The 17,277-nt window shown below is 42.5% G+C and overlaps 1 protein-coding gene across 1 annotated transcript in view; it reads right to left on the bottom strand.

The window, feature by feature from the left end:
* Window positions 1-2,643: 2,643 nt before the first annotated feature.
* The window catches only part of LOC143984603 (HLA class II histocompatibility antigen, DM beta chain-like), a 60,671-nt gene continuing 46,037 nt past the window's right edge, over window positions 2,644-17,277 (bottom strand). The window contains exons 5-6 of the mRNA XM_077484650.1: window positions 14,093-14,155; window positions 2,644-5,731 (exon numbers count right to left, since the gene is read on the bottom strand). Of these exons, the coding sequence (XP_077340776.1) occupies window positions 14,121-14,155 (35 nt within the window). The 3' untranslated portion in view covers window positions 2,644-5,731; window positions 14,093-14,120. The remainder of the gene's footprint in view (window positions 5,732-14,092; window positions 14,156-17,277) is intronic.

Consider the following 17,277-nt stretch of genomic DNA (forward strand, 5'->3'; position numbering starts at 1 on the left):
AAATCTACAGAAAATTGGATATTGTTTATCCAGCTGAAGTTATTGGTTTGGCAGCCCAGGTCCTGCGTTGTATTCATTTATGAACGAGGGCTAATTCACACATTGGGGTTGATTTACTAAAGAAAATTAGACTGTGCATTTTGGAAGTACAGTTGCACACTGAAGCAGTTGCTTCAGCACTTAGTAAATGAGCAGAAGCCCTGCTGACTTCCATCATCCAATCATGTGCAAACAAAAATGCTGTTCTTTTATTTTCCTTGCATGTGATTGGGTATTCTTTGGAAAGTGAAGCTTTACCTAATTTTCTAAGTTGTGGAGCAACTGGACTTTGCAAAGTGCACAGTCTATTTGCCTTTAGTAAATCAACCCCATTGCGTGGTGACAGACGTTTTACTGCATTAAAACATCTGCTACCACAAGGACACAGAAAACACGTGTTCCCTGTGTGTCCATTTACAATGCAATGCTGCCTAGGGCTGCTCTACAGCTTGCTGTGATTAAATACAGATTTGCAGCTCACAGAATTGCATGGCACTGTATGGCAGCACAGCACATCGCATTGCTGTGCATTGCCATGAATGAAGTGTACGGTTTGTACATTTCAAATAAAGTTTGTCCAACAATAAAAAAAGTGCCAGGGGATGCGCTGAATCGTGCACTACACTGCCCCCTACCGCAACTGGGAAGGGACATCTGCTGGAAAAGTAAAGCACTCTGGCAGATCACTGTAATTCACTGTACACACCATAGGATTTTCCGACAACAAAATCCATGTTTTCTTTTATTCCGATGGATGTTGGCACCAACTTGTCTTGCATACACACGGTCACACAAAGTTGGTCGGAAATTCCGAACTTCAAGAGCGTGGTGACGTACAACATGTACGATGTGCTTAGAAAAATGAAGTTCAATAGCCAGTGCGGCTCTTCTGCTTGATTTCGAGCATGCGCGGCACTTTGTGCGTCGGAATTGTGTACGCATGATTTACGACAACGGATTTTGTTGTCAGAAAATTTGAGAACCAGATCTCAGACTTTGTGTGACGGAAATTCTGATGAAAAATGTCCGATGGAGCCTACACACAGTCGGAATTTCTGACAACAAGCTCCTATCGCACAATTTCTATTGGAAAATCCTATCATGTGTACGAGGCATTACTGTATGAACCCGGCCAGGAAGTTTGTATTGTAGCTTTCATTCAGGAATTACTATTATGTGAGAAAAAAAAATGTTAGCACCTTATTATTCCTATGTTAACCTTAATTATTTTAACCGGTTCCTGACCAGCCGCCACAGTTTCACTGCGTCAAAATGGCACGGGTGGGTGAAACAACGTTACCTTTCATCGGTTTGCCTTTTGACCTCTAGGGGGCACATGCGTGCTGCCAGAGGCATGCTCAAGAGCCCGCAGCGTGACGCCGGAGCTGATGAGTGTGGCCCATAAAGCTCCACACAGAGACAGAACGGAGATCTGTCAATGTAAACAGACAGATCTCCGTGCTGTCAGGGGAGAGAAGAGAGATCTGTTCATACTAAGTGTGAACAGCGATCGGTCTCCTCACTCAGGCAATCCCATTCCCCCCACAGTTAGAATCACTCCCTAGGACACACAATTAACCCCTTGATCGCCCCTAGTGTTAACTCCTTCCCTGCCAGTGACAGTTACACAGTAGTCAGTGCATTTTTATGACACTGATCGCTGTATAAATGCCAATGGTCCCTAAAATGTAGCAAAAGTGTCCGATCTGTCCCCCACAATGTCGCAGTCCGGATAAAAATCGCAGATCGCCGCCATTACTAGTAAAAATAAAAAAATAATAATAAAAATGCCATAAATCTTTCTCCTATTTTGTAAATGCTATAACTTTTGCGCAAACCAATCAATATACGCTTATTGCGATTTTTATTACCAAAAATATGTAGAAGAATACATATCGGCCTAAACTGAGTAAAAAATGAGCTTTTTTTAAAAAAAATAGTGGATATTTATTATAGCAAAAAGTACAACATATTGTGTTTTTTTTTTCAAAATTGTCACTCTTTTTTTGTTTATAGCGCAAAAAAAATAAAAACTGTAGAGATGATCAAATAGCACCAAAAGAAAGCTCTATTTGTGGGGAAAAAAACGTTGTACGTCCGCGCAATTGTCAGCTAAAGCAGCTGCTTTGTACCAGAAACATAAATCTAATGCATTTTATAAAAGGGACAAATCACAGAATAGCATTTGTAGTTGACCCTAATTAGTTTTTTTAAACCCCCCAGGTTTGGTGTTAAAATTTGTACACTTTCTATTTTTAATGATTCCTACATTCCCTTGCCATATCTTTTTTTATCATTTTACATTTTTGTGGCACTGAATAGAGCTTGGTTGGGGGGGTTGCATTTTCATATGCTGGCATGGGGGCCCCTGCACCGATTTTGCCTGTGGGTAGACACTGGCAGGCTAAGACCCTCAATATATTATCATACAGCAAAATAAGCCTTCCATATTTACCATCTGCACAGTGGAGTCTCACTCTTCCTGCTGCAGCAGAAGAGACCCCATTGCAGTTTCCATAATGTGATTTTAAATGACAGTAATGACGAGGAGGGTGAGATCCCCTCGCCCATGTTTGAGGTACAATAGCATTTGAATAAATAATATTACAGTCAATGTATTTTTATTGAAAATCCTGGAAATCAATTTTATATCCTAAAATTAGCAGGATAAATTACAAACCGATTATGACGACCGCCATCCATCCAACATGAACTGCTTAGTGCTTAGCACCAGATCCAGTACCACTGGTTCAATCTTAATCTATACCATCAAAAATAATATGGTTATCCCTGTTTTATCCTTGTTTTAGTATATTCTTATTCCTTCATTACTCGTACTAAAAATAAAATAAAAAAATATATATAAAAAAAAAATGATTATGAAATAAAATATACAGAATTGTGCATGAACAACCGATAATATTACAGACCTTTTACAGAAACACACACACACACATATACCATGAGAAGAGTTCTGCAATCTGTGTTATTAAAGTGGTTGTAAACCCTTGCAACCAACTTTGACCTACAGGTAAGCCTAGATTAAGCCTTACCTGTAGGTCCAAGAAATATCTCCTAAACCTACACGGTTTAGGAGATATTTACCTGAAGACAGCCACGACGTCAGCCAAGATGTCATCGTGGCTCAGGCGAATCACAGCGCCGGAGCCGCGAGACCCGGAAGTCGCTCCGGGATACATGGCAGCAGCGAAGAGGAAGATGGAGGACCGCTTCGGGGGCTTCGTTCTCAGGTAAGTTATTCATAATGAGCTAGTATGCTATGCATACTAGCTCATTATGCCTTTGCCTTACAGGGTGTGTTTTTAAAAAAAAAAAAAATTTTTGCCTTTACTTCCTCTTTAAAGGTATAGTCCTCATTTAGGACCAGATTTTATATTACACTGAAATGTGGCACTTAATCTGTTTAGTCACCAAATTGCTTAAATCACAGTTCCACCACAAAGTGGAAGCTCTGCTCATCTGTCTCCTCCCATATTTGGCACCTTTCGGGAGGGGAGCGGGTACCTGTTTTTGACAGGTACCCATTCCCACTTTCATCAGAAATTCAGCCCCCACCTCCTTCCCCGCCACCAAGCCGTTCATAAAGCGCAGCGTGCTTCACCCTTGCACAGTAGGAAATCAGCTGTGAATCTGCGGCTTCACTGCCGGTTTTCCTTACAGGCACAACCCCGCGACCCGCGTGTCACCGCTAACCAAGCCTCGCTTTGGAAACACATCCTCTGCGTCCACCAAGCCGGCATTTTTTAACAACAAACTCGTGGTAACGCCAGGAGAGGACAACATGACACCCGCGGACCGGATCCTATGTGACGGACGAATCAGATGAAAAAAACGCCCCCTTGTATTCTACATGCCTTTTTATGCCTTGGAAAATGTGAGTGCATCATCTGTTTGTTTTACCTATGAATAAATTGCATTTTAAAAATCTACACCCAGAGGCGCCCCCTTCTTCTTCTCTTTTCCTGCAACAGTCTAGGAGCCTGGTTTCAGCTCCCTGTGGTGGCAGCCCTGCATTCCAAAGTCCCACTCAAAGAACGAAAGACACTTTCACGGGACTAGAGAACTAAAAGTTCTCATTCATATTATCGGCCGAAGCTGTGATGACGTCACTCCCGCGCATGTAAGCGGGAGCCCCCAGATCCAGTAAGAAGCTCTGTAGGTCCGGCAGGGTATGTCTGACCTTCAGAGTGCATGTCACGGCTGCTTGCAGGTTGAATATCTCCTAAACGGTACACGTTTAGGAGATATCTTATTTTACCTACAGGTAAGCCTTATTGTTCATTTTACCTACAGGTAAGCCTTATTTGTCTGTAGGTAAAAATAACAAAGCAGGGTTTACAACCGCTTTAAGTTCACATCTGTAAGAATTCATGCATTAAAATGCAATAAAAAGTTGTGCCAATATAAATGGACAAGCCAAGGGCGCGACCATCTGAGTGTAGCAATTGCTACACTCAGATGGTTGCGCCCTTTGCTTGTCTGTTTATAGTGCTATGATTGGAGGATCCACCAGGTTCTTTCTGAGGAGCTGCAACCACATGAGTGTGTCTGTTTACATTGGACTTGTAAAGGAGCTAGTCCCTTTTTTTAACAGAGATTCATTTTTTGTGCTATAATTGTGATTTTATTCCTTTAAGGAAAAGGGTATGTGTTTCTGGTAATTAGCACCTATCCATGTTCCCAGAATAATGGAGACTTCCCTCTGGATGGCCAAAAATGAGTGCTGGGCTGAAGCTACCCACCCCCCAATATTAAGAGGAACACAGAAAAGAGGCTTTTCTTTAGGGTTAGTGATACCATGAAAACCAGAACTTTGCAATGCTTGTATCTGTCATATTACTTGTGGCAAAATATAAAGTATTCCATGGACTCATCATGCTTCTCAGAAAATAACTTGGGGTGTCTACTTTCCAAAAAGTGGTCATGGGGGGGTGAACTGTCCTGGCATTTTATGCCCAACATTAGAAGCTTATGCAACACATCACCCACTCTTCTCACTCTTCTCACACTTGAAGACCAAGCCTTTTCTGACACGTTTTACAAAAGGGTCAAGTGTAGACCAAATAAATCTGTAACTAAAGCATGAGCCCCGGCCACACAGAACTGAAAGGAGTGTTAGATTAAAAAAAATACACAATAGTAAAACAAAGGTGCTGCAGAGAGCTAAAACAGCATAAAGTGAATAGTAAACATCCAATAATGGTCTTCATATATCACAGTTCTTGAAAGAAGAACAGCCGTATTGTTCCTTAACATCCTATCAGCTTCTTCATAATTCTAACAGTTTTTACAATGAAAGTGAGTATCTGATTGGCTGGGTATCTCAGACAGTTTGACTTTCAGTCGTTAATATCATCCCAATGTACTAAGTATTTAGGAGTAGAAGGATCGGAACATGCTGGTGTGTTGGTATCTAAGATGATCCAGGAATGTCCTTATAGGTAGAACTTCATTGGTGGCGCTGTGGATGGTGGGGGTTTTTACTTTCTAAACGAAACACAAGATATCCGCAATGACGGCGGATGAAGGAATGGAATTGTTGGGGGATTTTTTTTCGACAGTTCTCACACAGTGATTGTCTCCAGAGACACAAGAAAAGGCCTTGGTCACACCAGGAACTAGGTGTAGTCTGTGCGGAGTTCTTCCTCCAGAGAAACATGTCTGCCGAGACCTGCGGGAATTAGAAGTAGGAATATTATTTAAATGTGTAATCCAACCTAGAAATGAGTCCATGGCCTCCTCTGTATTCCATTATAACAGTACATGATGGCCATTGTCTATAAAGCATTTTAAAGAGGAACTTCATCTCTATCATAAAAATGGCAACAAAGGCAACGTTAGAAATGTTTAGGAATAACAATCTACAAACAGATACTTATAGATAATTGATGCTTTTTTTCTTTCCACGCTTTAAATTCTTTTTCCTCCACATCCCTCTTATGGCGGCCACTTTTACTAAGGGCAGCTGAATCCATCTCCTTTTACTTTGTGGAACTCTGAGTTGGCCTGCTAGAACATGTGACAGGAACTTCCAAGGATGCATCAGAGAGGCCAGGGTTACATCACCAGTGCCTCACTCAACCAGGAGGTGGAAAAACGGTATTTGTAAGTAGAAGACAAAAGTGTTTGTTTACCTACCTCGCACCCGCTGTCATTTGTAGTGATGGACGAACTTCCGACGGGACGTTTCGCGAAAGCGAAATGCGAACGGACCCAAACGTTCGCGAAACCGAACGTTCGCCGCGGGCCCCATTGACTTCAATGGGAGGCGAACTTTGCAAACCTTCATGTCGAATTTGCGGCCACGTGGTAATTATTAGGGGGTAAAACGTAGTCCCACCATCTGGACAATGACATAATACATGTATGAGGTGAATTTGGGATCGATAACTACAAGCATTTTTATTTTATTTGGGAAATTGTTCTAACAATTCAGGACTATGGAGCTAATGAAGGCAATGGAGGAGAGGGAAGGTCAGGGACCAGGGTAGGCAAAGAAGAGGGTGCAGGAGATGATCACCAGCAGCGTGACATACCGGAATGACACATGCACCGTGATAGAGGCATCTGACAGCAGCACCGTAATACAGAGCACTGACAGCAGCACCGTGACATACAGCGCTGACAGCAGCACCGTGACATACAGCGCTGACAGCAGCACCGTGACATACAGCGCTGACAGCAGCACCGTGACATACAGCGCTGACAGCAGCACCGTGACATACAGCGCTGACAGCAGCACCGTGACATACAGCGCTGACAGCAGCACCGTGACATACAGCACTGACAGCAGCACCGTAAGCAGCCCCAGGAGGAAGTCAGCACAGCACAGGGATGGTGTGATCCCCTCATAATAAGAACCCCCAGGAGGAAGTCAGCACAGCACAGGGATAGTGTGATCCCTTCATAATAAGAACCCCCAGGAGGAAGTCAGCACAGCACAGGGATATCATAAGCAGCCCCAGTAGAAATATGACACCGCTCAACCTCTTCAAAGAGGAGGGTAGGGGCATATAGTACGGTGTGCTTTTTTGGGTCAAGGAAGTGAGCAGACTGTACGTCAGTCCCTATACCGCTGAAGGACTGCTGCAGTATAGGGCAGCGGTCAGCAGTGGTGCACGTCAACCCTATCTATTGTGGACCTATAGCGGTCCTTACAGAACAGCAGACTGTACCGCACTCAAGCCTATGTACCGTAGCACCCTATACCAAGTTACCAGTCCTTATAAGAACTTTTGTGGACCAAGCAGGTTGTGTATTAGTGTTTAGCAGACTGTACGTCAGTCCCTATACCGCTGAAGGACTGCTGCAGTATAGGGCAGCGGTCAGCAGTGGTGCACGTCAACCCTATCTATTGTGGACCGATAGCGGTCCTTACAGAACAGCAGACTGTACCGCACTCAAGCCTATGTACCGTAGCACCCTATACCAAGTTACCAGTCCTTATAAGAACTTTTGTGGACCAAGCAGGTTGTGTATTAGTGTTTAGCAGACTGTACGTCAGTCCCTATACCGCTGAAGGACTGCTGCAGTATAGGGCAGCGGTCAGCAGTGGTGCACGTCAACCCTATCTATTGTGGACCGATAGCGGTCCTTACAGAACAGCAGACTGTACCGCACTCAAGCCTATGTACCGTAGCACCCTATACCAAGTTACCAGTCCTTATAAGAACTTTTGTGGAACAAGCAGGTTGTGTGTTAGTGATTAGCAGACTGTACGTCAGTCCCTATACCGCTGAAGGACTGCTGCAGTATAGGGCAGCGGTCAGCAGTGGTGCACGTCAACCCTATCTATTGTGGACCGATAGCGGTCCTTACAGAACAGCAGACTGTACCGCACTCAAGCCTATGTACCGTAGCACCCTATACCAAGTTACCAGTCCTTATAAGAACTTTTGTGGAACAAGCAGGTTGTGTGTTAGTGATTAGCAGACTGTACGTCAGTCCCTATACCGCTGAAGGACTGCTGCAGTATAGGGCAGCGGTCAGCAGTGGTGCACGTCAACCCTATCTATTGTGGACCGATAGCGGTCCTTACAGAACAGCAGACTGTACCGCACTCAAGCCTATGTACCGTAGCACCCTATACCAAGTTACCAGTCCTTATAAGAACTTTTGTGGAACAAGTGAGTTGTGAATGTTTAGCAGACTGCAGCAGAAGGGCAGCAGTCAAGTATAATATCCTTTCTATATTTGGAAGAAAGAATATTATACATGTACAAGCCTATTACTGTACCACTGATACCAGTCCTGAAAAGAACCTTTGTGGAACTAATAATAACAGCAAGTCTTTAAAATTACCCTCACTGCCTGACAACACTGCTTCCTTCCTGTCCCTATACAAATTGGCAAAAAAAGAGAACGATTAGTGGTTACTGGAACAGCTCTTTTGTGGACCTTGATAGTAACAGCTAATGATGATGATGATGATGATGATGATGAAAGACTAATCTGGCTGTCCCTGTAGCATACACCGTCCTTTCCCTTTCTCTAAACTAACAAAAGACACTCAGGCTGCTGCAAGAATCAGCAGCACAGCAAACCTATCAACACCTAACACCTATACCAGTCCTGAAAAGAACTTTTGTGTACCAAATAGCTAGTGGTTTATCTCTCCCTACTCCACACAGGAACCTGTCCCTATCGTAACAGAAGAAAGAATGTAAAATGGCCACCGGATCGGGTGTATTTATAGGTTAGGGGGAATGTCCAAGTGTCCATGTGCTGTCATGTCTCAATTGGCTGTCCTGTATCACATGATAAACGTGTCACCAAAGGTTAAAGTTCTTGTATACATTAAACACGTAAGTCCGCCGCGGCGAACGACGGAAAAAGGCGTTCGAACGTGCGGACCGCGAATGTCGGAAATTCGCCGCGAAACGACCGCCGGGCGAAACGTTCGTCCATCACTAGTCATTTGTCTATACTCTCTCATTCTGGGGTGACATCATATGACGTCACTGCAGTCTCATCATGTCCGTGGGAGGACACAGCGAGACCCCAATCTCGGTAGAGACCCGATGATGCGGCTCTTTACCCATGTGATCAGCTATGTCCAATCACATGTAAACAAGGAAGTGTCCGTAATCGGCTCTCCTTGCCTCACACTGGCAGAGTGTGAGGAGAGGAGAGTCGATCAGTGGCATCTCCTCACAGGGGAGACTGTATAGATAATCAAGGCACTGATCATTAGTGTCCTGATGATCAGTGCAGCCCCAACAGTGCCCAGAAGTGATGCCAATCTGTGCCCAGAAGTAATGCCAATCTGAGCCCATTAGTATTGCAAGTCAGTGCCCATCAGTGCCCCTTATTAGTGCCACCTATCATTGCCCATAAGTGCCACCTATGAGTGGCCATCAGTGCAGCGTATTAGTGCTTCCTCATAAGTACCACCTCATCAGTGCCCATCAGAGCAGCTTTTTAGTGCAGCCTATCAGTGCCCCATATCAGTGCCCCACATCAGTGTCCCACATCAGTGTCCCACATCAGTGCCCCATATCAGTGCCCCATATCAGTGCCGCCTATCAGTGCTGCCTATCAGTGCCCCATATCAGTGCTGCCTATCAGTGCTTCCTATCAGCACACATCAATGAAGGAGAAAAGTTACTTATTTAAAAAAATTTATGACAGAAACTAAGAAAAAAAATTTTTTTTCAAAATGTTCGTTTTATTTGGCAAAAAATAAAAATACCAGAGGTGATTAAATACCACCAAAAAAAAGCTTGATTTGTGTGAAAATTATAAAAATTTCACCTGGGTACAGTGTTGCATGACCGCGCAATCATTCAAAGTGCGGCAGCGCTGAAAGCTGAAAACATTTCCCTCTGGGTGATCCATGTATGTGTAGGAATTTTACTTTGTTGCAAATTCCAACCTTTTGTTATTTTGAAGATATAGCTGTTTGTTTCTCTGTGTCCATGTGCGGCAGTGTGGCCCTGCTGTGCCAAATCATAAACATGTACGTGATTTGGTATTCCTGGGTAGGGGGGGCATGAGCCCACGCCTGCTGCCCTTGCTGTGCTGTAATCTGCTGCAGACGTTTATCGGGTCCCTGCCAATGATTTATGGCTGGAACCCGCTGATCAGCTGAGTGAATGACAGACGTGAACCTTGTGTTGGTAAACAACACAGGACTCTCCACTGTCAGCATTTTTTTCTCCAATCAGGGTCCAGTGAATAGCTGGTTGTTAAGATGCGGGGCCGGGAAGCTGGCTGCCTTGTCCTTAACAACCAATGAGTCATCAGCTGTCAGCGGGAAAATTAGGTCTAGTATGGACTTTAGGGGAACCCCACACCAAACAAAAAAAAAAATGCAGCCTGACAGGCCAGGAAATGGGGGGGGGGTGAGTGAGTGCCCCCTTCCTGGACCATGCCCTCAACATAGACAGTGGCCTACGTGCCACTATCTATGGCGCATGCGCCGTAGACAGCGGCGCCTGTCTTTTTGCAAATATCTCCTAAACCGTGTAGGGTTTACAACCACTTTAAAATAACGCAGTGCCGTATGCAAAAAATGGTCTGGTCATGAAGGGGGGGGGGGTAAATCTTCCAGGGCTGAGGTGATTAATAAGAGGGAATAATGGCAGAAAAGTGGAGCAAAAGCTTTATTGTATTTCTCCAATGCTCCTACCTTGTCAGCTTATCACATGGGCTTCCGATGGAGACGACAAGAAGCCATTTAGCACACGTTATGCAGATGCCGTCTACTGTTATCACCATCAGGAAACCCACCCCGACAAGTATCATGGAGTCAGAAGTTTTATCCTTCCCAGCTCTATTTAGAATATCATATTTTTTTTTTCCAGAAGTTCCATTTTATTTTGACGCGTGCACACGGTCAGAATTTCTGACAACAAATGTTTGATGGGTGACGGTGATTTAGGGACCTGGGACACCTACAAAAGTGCCCAATTTTGTGTCATGTGTGACGGGGGATGAATTTAAGATCAAACCTCTCATCACCTGCAATTCAGATCATGTGACATACGTTCTAGAATGTCTGTGTTCCTTGCAATATGTAGGCTGCACAACTAGACAATTAAAAACTAGAATTAATGAACATCTTGCAAAAATAAAAAAAGGTTTTCCTAACCATAGTGTGTCGAGACACTTCAAGCAGTACCATAATAGTGATCCTTCACTGTGCAGGTTTTATGGTATTGACAAAGTCACGAGACACTGGAGAGGAACGCACATGAGAAGAGAAATTTCGAAAAATGAAACTAAATGGATTTATAAATTACAAACATTACAACCATTGGGAATGAATATTGAACTTGATCTAAACTGTTTTCTGTCCAATGACTAATGGATTGGGAACAGTTTGCATTTTTCCCTGGTTTTTCCTCTTTTTTCGTTGAGGTATATGGATTGAGGTCATTTTCCATTTTCCCGCCTTTTCTTCCCTCTCCTTTGGTGAGAGAGGAAGTATTTTTTGTTTATTTTTCTTAATTACATTTTTTTTTTACATCCCTCAGTTCTTTTATGTGCTTTTCTTTTTCTTTTCTCCTCTTTTTTTATTTTTAGTTTACATTTATTTTTATATATTTTTTTATTTACATTTTTTTTAGAAGGTTTTTTGGATTAGTTCCTGGCCGAATTTCCAGTCCTTCCTGTCCTTTGTGTAAATGTTATGTACCTCCTTGGTGGAGGTGTATGTATGTATATATTTTTTCGGTTGGGGGTGGAGTATATATATATAATATATATATATATTTTTTTTTTTTGATTTTTTTTAGGAAGTTTATTATTATTTTTTTGATTTTTTTTTTTTTAGTTTATTATCTATTTATTGTTATCTTATTTCATATCTTATCAACTTATTGTTACCAATGATTGTTTGCTGGAATTTTGTTGCCTACTTTATATATTTTTTACAAATTTGAATTATTTTTCTGTAAGAAAATTTTATATGTTTTTTACCTTCTGGATGAAAAACTTATATGCGCTATACCTTTTGTATTTTTTGCATTATGGACATGAATGTTATTAATTGCATATTTTCATTGTGTCGTCTGAGCGACACTGAGGCTGCGCATCACTTGCTCCCACTATTGTCTCTAGCCTTACAATGATTCGATATAAGCGCCAATTATGAGTGACCTGGTACGCTTCCTAAGGACGTTAACAACGAAACGTACGTCGGAGCGGTACCTGGTCACGTTTCTGACGCCACTTCCGGCCCTCTGGTTGTCGGTGTGACGGCCTGGAACGCACGCTATACCAGCGATTGCGGTAGGAACATGCCGATCGTTTGGAGTGTGTGTTTTTCTCTCAAGGGGAGCAGCCCCAGTGCCGGGTCAGGCACACAACCACGTAAGGAGCCATTTGGCTGTCTGTTTTTATATATATATTTTTTTATTAAAATCAGTATTACGCTATGGATCCTTTTGTATTTTTTCATATATACCACCTGAGTCTGTGAAGGGGGACGTATTATCCTGTGTTATTTCCACCAGCATCTATATGGAGCAGGCATTACCTGTACAGGCGCTGTTTGACTTACTTTTTAATTAAAGTGATCAAACAAATTTGGTAAGCAGTTTGGCCTTGTATCTTCAGGAGTTGTGTATTGCTGTTTTCTTGGTGGAGGGAGTTGCAAACCCTTTGGATCTGCTGCTATACCACAATTTATAACATTTGTTTCTGCACTTGGGTCATCCAAGAATTTTCCATCAAGGAATTTATAAAGACACGTTTATTGGGACTTTTTATGTGATTGATTGTCTACTAGTCCTTATTGTATTTTATGTGTTTTCATTATGCTTTATTTGTATGGTGATTAGATCACGTTTCCTAATATTTTGTATCAATGTCATTTTGGTTATTGATATGGTTTGATTCATTTTTCACGTTTAGAATAATTTATTTAGAGCGCCCCTAAATTACCGTCACTATTCAGTAAGGTGTTTTTTTTTCACTTCACTTTATAGGGAGCAGCTTTTTTTTCTTTTTTTTTTTCTTTACTATTTTTACATGGCGCGGAATTTGCGCAGTTGAGGTTCAATTGCCCTTTTCACAAATGTTTGATGGGACCTTGTTGTTGGAAATGCCGACCATGCGTAGACATTTTCTGTCAGAATTTGCGACAACAAAAATTTGAGAGCTGGATCTCAAATTTTCCGACAACAAAATCCGTTGTCATAAATTGCGAGCGTGTGTACACAATTCCGATGCACAAAATTCCACGCATGCTCGGAATCAAGGAGAAGAGCCGCACTGGCTATTGAACTTCATTTTTCTCGGCTCGTCGTACGTGTTGTACGTCAGTTTGTGTGCAAGACAAGTTTGAGCCAACATCCGTCGGAAAAAAAACATGGATTTTGTTGTCGGAACACCCCCTCGCCCCCCCCCCCCTACTATGTCATTTTTATTTCAATTTGAATTCAGTGTTAAAACCAAGACAAAAAATATAATATATTGCAGCTTACCAATCATTAGATGTGGTGGCTGCATTAGTTTCCTTTGTTTTAGGCTTTTTTCTCTCCGTTTTCACCTGGTGATCTGACCAATAATACAACCCCCGCATTAAAGTGCCTCCGCTTTCGATGAAGGAGCACAGGAGGCACAGCAAACAGCAGTATCGTTAATCTAGGGGAGGGGAGTGTTAGATGGACCGGCATATTTAAATACACTAACAAACTGTAGCTGAACTCCAACTCACATTGCAATTACACAAGCAGTTACAGCAACATTTTTTTTTCTTTTGCGATAAAGGTTTTATATGAATAAATAAAATCTGATCATTGTAAGCTCCCCGTCAATGGTAAATGGTTTTCCTCAGCACTCTAAACTGATACATTTGCAGGACAGCTTGTTCTGTTGAAAAAACACAGACTTACTGGCTGAAAATAGAAGAAAGAAAGCCTAAAAAAAGAAAACAAATGCAACCATCACAGCTAAAAACTGATAAGCTGCAACAATAAAATTAATGTTCGTTTTTGGGTTTAATATTGCTTTTAATGGAACCATTTTTATTTTATTTTTGTTTGCTTCCTGTTTTTCTGGATGAAATTATTAGCTGTGTACATACCTGCTCAGGAATTAGTGGACAGCATTATTTATTGGACATTGACTCCTGGAATTGGAGAGTAACCTAAAAAAGAAAAGAGACCGACATTATACTGGTAATCAGCTGTTATTCCTAGACTGGCAATGTCCGGACATAAAGGGGATTTTCCATATTAAAGAAATTATAAAAAGGTCCTGTATCTGTAAGTAATACTCACCCCGCCCCCCCCCCTCCCCCGCCATGTTTTTTTCCTCCCTCTTACCTCTTTTGCAGCGTTCTCATCTGAATGCATAGTGACCCGCACAGAGGATCCTGCATTGTCCCACTGCAATCTACTGTTTGTCCCACACCGCCATCTTGGTCCCCTTCAGCTGACCGCTAGCAATCACACACTGGGTGTGCACTCCCCAAAGTACAGCCCCCCAAAATCAACCTCCCAATGTTCTGTCTCTCCATTGTACAGCCCCCCCAAATCAACCTCCCAATGTTCTGTCTCCATTGTACAGCCCCCCAAAATCAACCTCCCAATGTTCTGTCTTTCCATTGCACAGCCCCCCAAAATCAACCTCCCAATGTTCTGTCTCTCCATTGTACAGCACCCTAAAATCAACCTCCCAATGTTCTGTCTCTCCATTGTACAGCCCCCCCAAAATCAACCTCCCAATGTTCTGTCTCTCCATTGTACAGCTCCCCAAAATCAACCTCCCAATGTTCTGTCTCTCCATTGTACAGCTCCCCAAAATCAACCTCCCAATGTTCTGTCTCTCCATTGTACAGCTCCCCAAAATCAACCTCCCAATCTTCTGTCTCTCCATTGTACAGCTCCCCAAAATCAACCTCCCAATGTTCTGTCTCTCCATTGTACAGCCCCCCAAAATCAACCTCCCAATGTTCTGTCTCTCCATTGTACAGCTCCCCCAAAATCAACCTCCCAATGTTCTGTCTCTCCATTGTACAGCTCCCCAAAATCAACCTCCCAATCTTCTGTCTCTCCATTGTATAGCTCCCCAAAACCCAACCCCCTCCCCCCAATTTTTTTGACTCTCCAAAGTCCAGCACCCATTTTTCTGTCTCTCCACAGTCTCTCTATAGTCCAACCTACCCCTTTTTTTCTTTATCTCCAAAGTCCAGCCCCTCTCCCCCTATTTTCCTGTCTCCCCAAGTTCCAGACCGCCGCTATCTTTTCTCTGCCTCATCCCAACAATAGGGCAGCTACAACAGCCGGCTCTGTGGTTGGATTTGGGAGAAGGGTGCAGAGCAGATAGTATCTGGGAGGACCTAGGGAGCGGAGCGCAGTGTTGCAGTGGAGTGCATTTGACTGGCCAAAGACTTTGTGATTCAGCACTGCTGAATGACAATTGCGCGGTCATACAACGTGGCTCCCAAACAACATTTATGTCCTTTTTTCCCCACAAATAGAGCTTTCTCATGGTGGTATTTGATCACCTTTTTATTTTTTGTGCTATAAACAAAAAAATTGTGACAATTTTGAAAAAAACTAATTTTTTACTTTTTGCTATAATAAATATCCCCCAAAAATATATTTAAATTTTTTTTCCCACAGTTTAGGCTGATATGTATTCTTCTACATATTTTTGTTAAGAAAAAAATGCAATAAGCGTTTATTGATTGGTTTGCGCAAAAGTTATAGCGTTTACAAAATAGGGGATAGTTTTATGGCATTTTTATTAATATTTTTTTTTTTTTTTTTACTAGTAATGGCAGCGATCAGCGATTTTTATCATAACTGCGGCATTATGGTGGACACATCGGACACTTTTGGCTTGATTTTGGGACCATTCACATTTATACACTGATCAGTGCAATTAAAAATGCATTGATTACTGTGTAAATGTGACTGTCAGTAAAGGGGTTAACCACTAGGTGGTGCTGTAGGGGTCAAGTGTGTCCTAGGGAGTCATTCTAATTATGGGGGGGGGGGGACTGTGTGTGACAAAACACTGATCAGCGCTCCCGATTACAGGGGGCGGTGATCAGTGACACTGTCACTAGGCACAATGGGGAAATGCTTGTTTACATTAGCACTTACCTGTTCTTCCTCTCCGTGAGACCATCGCGGGTATCCCCACAGTCATCAAGTCTGTGGGAACCGCGATCACCCGGAAGTCGCTTCTCAACCACTTGCTGACCGCTGCGGGCATATATAGGTCGGCAGAAGGGCACAGCTGGGCAAAGTAACGTACCCGTACGCCTGCTGCAAGCTCCGTGACAGTGCCCGCAGGACCCGCAGACTCGAGCGCCGCGGGGATACCCGTGATCGTGTCATGGTGTGAAGAACTGTTTACATCGGCATCTCCCCGTTCTGCCTAGTGACAGGACACCCACCATCTGCTCCTTGTCATCGGGAGCAGCGATCAGTGTCGTGTCACACACAGCCCATCCCCCAGACAATTAGAAACACTCCCCTAGGACACACTTAACTCCGCCCCGCCCACTAGTGGTTAACCCCTTCACTGCCAGTGACATTTTTACAGTAATCAATGCAATTTTATAGCACTGATCGCTGTATTAATGCCAATGGTCCCAAAAATTTGTCAAAATTGTCCCACGTGTCTGCAATAATGTCGCAGTCACGATAAAAAAAAAAAAAAAAAAATTGATGATCATCGCCATTACTAGTAAAAAAAAAAATTTATAAAAATGCCATAAAGCTATCCCCTATTTTGTAAATGCTATAACTTTTGCGCAAACCAATCCATAAACGCATATTGCGTTTTTTTGGTTTTTTTTTACCAAAAATATATATTATTATAGCAAAAAGTAAAAAATAATGCTTTTTTTTCAAAATTGTCGCTCTTTTTTTTTATAGTGAAAAATATAAAAACCGCAGAGGTGATCAAATACCACCAAAAAGAAGCTCTATTTGTGGGAAAAAAAAGGACATCAATTTTGTTTCGGAGCCACGTCGCACAACCGTGCAATTGTCAGATAAAGCGTCACAGTGCCAAATCGCAAAAAGTGCTCTGGTCAGGAAGGGGGTAAATCCTTCCGGGGCTGAAGTGGTTAAATGTTAATTGTTAAATGTAATTTGTTATGTAAATATGTAATGTATATGGTTATACCATGTTTTATATGTTTAGTCTTGGGATTTGAATGTTATGTTTCTTTTTCTTGAAAACTAATAAAAAGTTAAAACAGCGTCTGTGGAAACACTTAAAGTGGTTGTGAAGTAAATTTTTTTACTT

Source organism: Lithobates pipiens, unplaced genomic scaffold, assembly GCF_037356315.1.
Source record: "Lithobates pipiens isolate NorthernLeopardFrog02 unplaced genomic scaffold, aLitPip1_a1.2 Scaffold_1, whole genome shotgun sequence".
In the NCBI taxonomy this organism is placed as follows: Eukaryota; Metazoa; Chordata; class Amphibia; order Anura; family Ranidae; genus Lithobates; species Lithobates pipiens.